This window comes from Lactuca sativa, chromosome 9 (genome assembly GCF_002870075.4).
Source record: "Lactuca sativa cultivar Salinas chromosome 9, Lsat_Salinas_v11, whole genome shotgun sequence".
Classification (NCBI taxonomy): domain Eukaryota; kingdom Viridiplantae; phylum Streptophyta; class Magnoliopsida; order Asterales; family Asteraceae; genus Lactuca; species Lactuca sativa.
This window is the reverse complement of record NC_056631.2, coordinates 21,557,490-21,564,353: the sequence shown is the minus strand read 5'-3', so window position 1 is coordinate 21,564,353 and position 6,864 is coordinate 21,557,490. Positions and strand designations below refer to the sequence as shown.

Below are 6,864 nucleotides of genomic sequence, written 5' to 3'. Positions count from 1 at the left end.
AACACCTCACTTTTCTATTTATATATATAAACCTCACTTCGGCTCAGTCGGCTAACTCCGTCAAACGCACTGCAAACACACAGTCGAGAAAATGAAGTTACTATCGGCTGCAGTTCTATGCTCTCTCCTTCTCATAGGAACCCTAGCTCTCACTGAGGTAATGTTTCAGCTTTTAAATTTTATTAAACATCTCTTCCTGTTGCGATCACATTTGTTGTTAGGGTTTAGTTGATCATTAAAGCGATCTATGATCTCATAGGTTTTGTTGATTTGATCTATCTGAAATTTGTTGCCGCTGCTATATTGCAGTGGATCTGTTTGATGCGAGTCGATTCGTTTTTTTTATTTTTTTTGCATCATCGTTTCATCCGTTATTTGTAAATTGATTGTTTGTTCTGGAATATGATCGTTTAGTACGATTGCTTTTACTCTATCCACTTGTCTTTGAAGTGGCAGCTGGGTTAAGGATTGTTGTTTTAGTGTATTGAATTGATAATTACTTCAATTACACAGAAGCAATATATTTTTTTGGAGCTAGATACATTATAAGATATGTGTCGAGAAGATTACTAGGTTTGAATGTCAAAAATCAAAGGTCTTGAAGTTAATAATTTTTTTTTGAGTTAGAACTTGTATCCCAACTCCTTCCCCTTCAATGGTTATTTCAATATCAGTTCTCTGTTTCTCACTTAAACCTGTTTTGATGATTATATTGCTCTGTTACAAGGGCATCACATCGCATGTCTGAGCTTACACTTGAAATTCTCATGCTTCATTATGTAGCCACCCAAAGACCGTTTTGATTCTTTCTGAAATTTGAATTTCACATTGTATGCAGGCTAAGAAGTCAAACAAAGATTTAACAGAAGTGACTAACAAAGTATATTTTGATGTTGAGATTGCTGGAAAACCAGCTGGTATGCCCTACCTTTTCCTTTTCCTTTTAATTTCAACTCATGGTTATTGGCATCTTAAAGCATCATCATATTTCATATATCAATCATGTAAATGCGATATATTTAAAAGACTCTATTCACTTGGTGTTTCAGGAAGAATTGTTTTTGGTCTCTTTGGTAAAACAGTTCCCAAAACAGCAGAAAACTTCAGAGCATTGTGCACTGGTATGCTGATGCTATGTTTATATTTTTTTTTGTACCAATCTTTAGAAAAAAAAAAAAAAAAAAAAAAAAAAAAAAAAAAAAAACTCATCTTTTTAATATTTATATTTTTGTTGGGAATCATCTCAGGGGAGAAAGGAGTTGGAAAAAGTGGGAAGCCTCTTTACTATAAGGGAAGTGCATTCCACAGGATTATTCCCAGTTTCATGATTCAAGGTGGTGATTTTACTAATGGAGATGGCACAGGAGGGGAATCAATCTATGGTGAAAAGTTCAAGGATGAAAACTTCAAGATCAAGCATACTGGACCAGGTAAAATCTAATTAATGACAAAGAATAGTAGAATCGTCAAATTACAAAAACAGATAAATAAACGTTACTTTGCAGGACTTTTGTCAATGGCAAATGCTGGAAAAAACACCAATGGTTCACAATTCTTCATCACAACTGTGACAACCAGCTGGTAATTAAGCATAATTAATATATTTCGATTTATATGGTTAATTAGAGGATATAATCGTAATTTATTATTGTCAGGTTGGATGGTAAACATGTTGTATTTGGAAAGGTGTTGTCGGGTATGGATATTGTTTACAAGATGGAAGCTGAGGGGACACAAAGTGGATCGCCAAAAGCAAAAGTAACAATTGCTGATAGCGGTGAAGTACCTCTATAATAATAATATTCCAATTAATAACAATAATCTTTATGTATTAGGTTTGATGTTTTTTCTTTATGATACTAGTTTTCTTGTTTTAAGAGATGTTAATGCTATGTATCGGGCACAAGTTTTTAACCAAAACTTTTGAAGTGAACTTCTTGCTTAATATCACGCAATGGAATGAACATTTGTTTGTGGTAAAAACGAGATGAGAGAGAGCTTATAAATATACATATATATTGTTATCATTAAAATCAGAGTTATTATGGTAAAAAAAAAAAAAAAAAACAACTAACACCACCAAGATGGAGAATCTTGAATGGAACATAGTAGCTCTATCTGTGAGGCTAACACTGGAAGACATGGCTGAACTCAAAGCCATTGCTTCGGCTGATTCAGTTAAGGGGATCAATATGATGATGGTATTTCAACCTTAAAAGTGCACCAAAACTCCTCCATAGAAACATATACAAAATTGCTGATCCTATGGCTATAGTGCTCTATGTAACAATAACTTGACTAGTACGAAGCATCCAAAGAAAAGAAGAGACTGAGGTCTAAAGTGACTACTTTGACTTGTAGAAGAAAATTAATTAAATAACGGAGCGTTCCAAGAGTGATTAACATCACAACTTATACACATATAATAAAGATATTATGGCTCTTCTAAAAGCAAGTGACAGTGTAAGTAACTTGTTCTTTGTGTACCTTTGAAATTATTTGACTTTGCATTCTAAAGATTTTAAATACAGACCATGTGCGTTTGGTGTCATTGTAAGTAACTTGTTCTTTGTGTATCTTAGAAAATTTCTATAATTGTATTTAAACATACAGAAAGGTGATAGTAGGACTTCATTTCTCCTCGAAATAAATGGAACCCATAATTCCTCTTCTACCACCAAATAAACAAGGAGCCACAAAATGAATGGAGCCTAAATTTCGGAGATCCATTGACAAAATGCATCATTTAATCATGGAAAAGGCAATGATGTAGTTAGTCAGTCTATATGCAAAAGCCCAACTCTTAGGAATTCACATGTGTTGTCCGGCATGTTCCACCTATTGGCTATAGATATGCAATTACAGCACATGACATTTTACACCTAAAAGTAACAGATGACATTGCAAGATATTTTTATTAACCAAACGTCATCTATAAAAGCAGTATTTTAGATTCCTTCCCACATTTACATCTATATGTAGAGTTGTATTCCATATTCTAGCTTCTATGGTTTGATAAAAAGATACTATTTGATTATCTTTGCAATAACCCTAAAGAATCAACTGAATTGATTTGGGGGGAGAAACACGTTACATTTCAATATATAGCAAATAAAAGACAGGCATTAAGTTTTAAAAACTCATTTGCCACGTAAACATAAGTATTACCTCTGTTGTATGTGCAAAATGAACAGAAAACAGTCCTTGATGAAAGAATGTGCATAAAACATGATGACAGAAGATGTGTAACAAAAAAAGATTTCCTCACATTCAAGTTAATGCATGAATACACAAAAAGATAAAATAAAAATAAAAAGGACTAGCTCAATTTACAACTAATCCTGAGAGCCTGAGTCTAAAACCAGACCAACTAACCAGCTTAGGTTACTTTACAATCTCAAGTCTAAGGTCATAATTAATAATATCTTTGTTTTTTCTTTCAACATAACATACAACATTCAAGTAAAAAGACTACTCGGAGTCACTCCCTGAGTCCAAGAAGCTGAACTCTCTCTGCCCATTAAGTTTGATTAGCAAAGTCCCTCTGTTTTCTTCTTTCCAATCAATGTTCTCTGTTTCCAACAAAGTAACAACCTACAAAAACCATCTCACATCTTAAAAGAAATCCCAAATACTATCATTGAAGAAAAAAAACAAGTATATGATAATTTCATAACTCATACCGACTGTTTAAGCTTTGACCTCCCTAGTCCGTGACTCCCACATCCTGTGATAACTCTAAACACCCGAACAGCTGTACATCACACAATCAAAAAAAAAAAAAAAAAATTTAGAAAGATTTATAACGATTAAAGAAACAATTAGAAAGTGAAGAAATAGATGATGATGATGATGCTTTTGGTTTGGTTTGCTTACAACGAACATATGCACCAAATAATAGGTGGAGTTTTAAAAGCTTCATCCCTTGTTTCACATGTTGTCCATGCAGATCAATTGTTATCACATTCTCAAACGTCTTGTTCCTGCATAATATTCCATTCCATTCTATATTATTATACCCAACTACTCCATCTATTTACATAAATGCCACCAACCAGAATCAAATAGAAATAGGTCCCTTTTCATTCACAGTGTCACAAACCTTGAATCGAATATATCATGGCCCGCCCTTTCATCTGCTTGTCGAGCTTTTTCATTACACATCCTTCCCTGCATCAAATTTTATAATTTTGTTATCTGGAATCATAAAGGTTTTGTAGCACTTTTTTAAAATTCCATTTATTTAAACTAAGTTACATGGATTCGATTTTAGTACCTGATCTGAGAGATATGCTGCATATTCCCGTTTTCCACTAGCATATGCAGTTGCAGCCTGAACAATACAAAGCTCATCTTAAATAAAACCAGAATAATCAAAACCCTAAAAAGTGATGCACCAAAAAAAATTGCCTTGTGATAATATGACTTCATTGAATCCCAATGCTGACTTGCAGTATTCCTATAGTTATGATAATCGTCCCCTTTAGCTATATTATATACCACACACACAAAGACAAGTTAGTTACAAGTTAAAACAATTGGTTTGAATTTTGAACAGATGTCACAAAATTTTGGTTACCAAAAACATGCTGCTGCTTTTTGGTTGTATCAGTAGTATCTTCTGAAGGATAATCAAGCATCTGCCCAAAAGACTCCATTTTTTTAACTACATTCCTCCAGTTCATGCTTCCTGGCTCATGTTTTGAACTCTTTCGTGTATAGAAAAGAGATTCCAACACGTCTTGGGTCAGTTCAGAGGATGTTTTTGGGCCAGGTGGGGGACCACTTCCACAATTATTAGCAAGAACATCGAAATAATTCCTAAAAGGAATACACATATGGTTGATTTCAGTTGTTGGACTACTTTTCATGACATTACTTATGTATATTTGGGTAGATTTTTTTAACAACAAAATCATCTGATATCAATACAAAAGAAAGTAATATAGATAATCAGAACCTCTTACCTGCCATTACAGCCAGTATACGATATATTACTGTGAAGATCACTCTTGGATGATGAAGCTAAGTCTGAAGTCCTATTGGTTAACTGTCATAAAGATATCATAGCCACAAGAATATATTAGATTATAAAGAATTTACTCCACTATAGATATACGTTCTGCCAATTCATCAATAAAGAAGACAACATGAAGACTTGTAAACCAACTTGCAAATGTACACTAGATAATGATAATTCATTGGCAAATGTATAATTTCAAAAATCTGTTTCAAAGATACACGAAGAACATGTTGCTTACATTGTAACTTGCTTCTAGAGGAGCCCTATTATCTTTACTTTGTGTGTTTGAGGTGTGATGTTGACCACTATTGGGAAGCTCAGATGAAGAAGCAGTTAATTCAAGCAGTATGTCCAATGCCTGAAGACAATATAATATTACACAAACATCACCATAAAGAAAACACATTTATGAAAAAAAAAAAAAACATTGGTAATTATGTCCAACTGAAGTTTTACTTTGTTAATTTTGGTTTCAAATATATACTACAAGATGGATTAATCTAGAGCCAAGATGACCACAAAAACTAATGCAAAAAAGCAAAAATGTGCTTGAAAATGACAAAAATTACCTTTTCAACATCATACGCAGTCTGACCTGCCAAATAACAAATAGATTCTTCATTAGAGAAATGAGTATATATATATATATATATATATATATATATATATATATATATATATATATATATATATATATATATATATATATATATATATATATATATATATATATATATATATATATATATATATATATATATATATATATATATATATATATTAAGCAATCATAAAGCAAAGAATAAGTTGCATAAATTATATCAAACAAAAAAAATGCTCACAAAGTACGTCCTTGACCAAATCCATGCCCAATTCACAATCATCACTAAGCATCGAGCACAAAAACTGTTCAGCATCTTCATGGCTGGCACCTTCGTCAGCAAATCCCTTCCATTTAGAAACCCCTCTTCTCTTCACATAATCCTTCCCCAATACAGTTGACACCATTCCAGTTGCAGCTATCACTTTATTCCCCCTATGTCCCTTGCTAACCTTGCCTCCAATCCTATGATTATAACCATCACAATTCGATAAAGCATAGCTTCCACTTGAACTAGAAGTCTCAGTCGAATTTCCAAAACTTTCGGCAGAATCATCGTCCCTATTAGCACTTGAATTCGAAGTTGTTTCAGTCAAATTCTCAATGGTTTCTTCTATGGAGAAGGAAGCAATTCCTTCTGTCAAATCGTTCAAAACCCTAGATTGGTCATCAATCTGACCAGGGGCAGGGTTTTCACATTCAGCCGATTGCTTCGTCTTCGGAACCGGAGGTCTAGGCCTCTTCTTCTTTTTTGAATGCTTCATGCCTCCAAAGTTATTGTTGTATACAGCAATATAAAGTTACAGGAATTATTGTTGTACACAGCAATATATAGTTATAGGAATATGTATACGTTTGTATAGATATTCATATACGGATGAAATACGCGAGATAAGCAAATCGATCGAATGTATTGAAAATAAGAAACATGATTACTGAAACAGGGGAAATCCGCAATTTGGGGAAAAGAAAAGAATAAGACGTAAATCCTTTGGTCCAAGATTAGGGTTTTATTAGGATGAGATCGCGACAACTTAATGATTCCAGATCCCAAAAACCCTAACTTGGATATAAACAAAAACTGAACGAGGCGAAAATGGGGAAAAGGGTTTGGGTAAAAAGAAGAAACTGCTATGAGAATGTGACGACCAACAAAGTTGTGGCGAAGAACGGTTTTGATGGAGTTATCTGATGATCGGATTCGGAAGCCATTGAAGTCAACTTAAAATGCTCCATTCGT

At 33.4% G+C, this 6,864-nt stretch overlaps 2 protein-coding genes across 2 annotated transcripts; one reads left to right on the top strand and one right to left on the bottom strand.

The window, feature by feature from the left end:
• LOC111917992 (peptidyl-prolyl cis-trans isomerase CYP20-1) lies at positions 1 to 1,933 on the top strand. The gene is made up of 6 exons (XM_023913637.3): positions 1 to 157; positions 839 to 917; positions 1,050 to 1,121; positions 1,248 to 1,430; positions 1,506 to 1,581; positions 1,656 to 1,933. The coding sequence occupies exons 1-6, from the start codon at positions 92 to 94 to the stop codon at positions 1,792 to 1,794; spliced, it is 615 nt and encodes a 204-aa protein (XP_023769405.1). The 5' UTR covers positions 1 to 91; the 3' UTR covers positions 1,795 to 1,933.
• A 1,311-nt stretch (positions 1,934 to 3,244) lies between these two features.
• Positions 3,245 to 6,864, bottom strand: LOC111917993 (SMR domain-containing protein At5g58720). Its single transcript, XM_023913639.3, has 11 exons — positions 5,866 to 6,864; positions 5,593 to 5,618; positions 5,262 to 5,381; positions 4,968 to 5,050; positions 4,580 to 4,821; positions 4,411 to 4,487; positions 4,277 to 4,333; positions 4,103 to 4,170; positions 3,877 to 3,983; positions 3,684 to 3,754; positions 3,245 to 3,594 (listed from the first exon to the last, which is right to left on the bottom strand). Exons 1-11 carry the CDS (start codon positions 6,386 to 6,388, stop codon positions 3,472 to 3,474), a joined length of 1,497 nt encoding a protein of 498 aa, XP_023769407.1. The 5' UTR covers positions 6,389 to 6,864; the 3' UTR covers positions 3,245 to 3,471.

What these genes read in the sequence shown, in the direction of transcription:
- LOC111917992 (XM_023913637.3), top strand. Translation starts at nt 92, where the DNA reads ATGAAGTTACTATCGGCTGCAGTTCTATGCTCTCTCCTTCTCATAGGA. An exon ending in GATTGCTGGAAAACCAGCTG is followed by an intron (nt 918 to 1,049) that starts GTATGCCCTACC and finishes TTGGTGTTTCAG; the next exon opens with GAAGAATTGTTTTTGGTCTC. An exon ending in GATCAAGCATACTGGACCAG is followed by an intron (nt 1,431 to 1,505) that starts GTAAAATCTAAT and finishes GTTACTTTGCAG; the next exon opens with GACTTTTGTCAATGGCAAAT.
- LOC111917993 (XM_023913639.3), bottom strand. Translation starts at nt 6,388, where the DNA reads ATGAAGCATTCAAAAAAGAAGAAGAGGCCTAGACCTCCGGTTCCGAAG. An exon ending in TTTGGTCAAGGACGTACTTT is followed by an intron (nt 5,619 to 5,865) that starts GTGAGCATTTTT and finishes GTTATTTGGCAG; the next exon opens with GTCAGACTGCGTATGATGTT. An exon ending in ATTTGGTGCATATGTTCGTT is followed by an intron (nt 3,755 to 3,876) that starts GTAAGCAAACCA and finishes TGTGATGTACAG; the next exon opens with CTGTTCGGGTGTTTAGAGTT.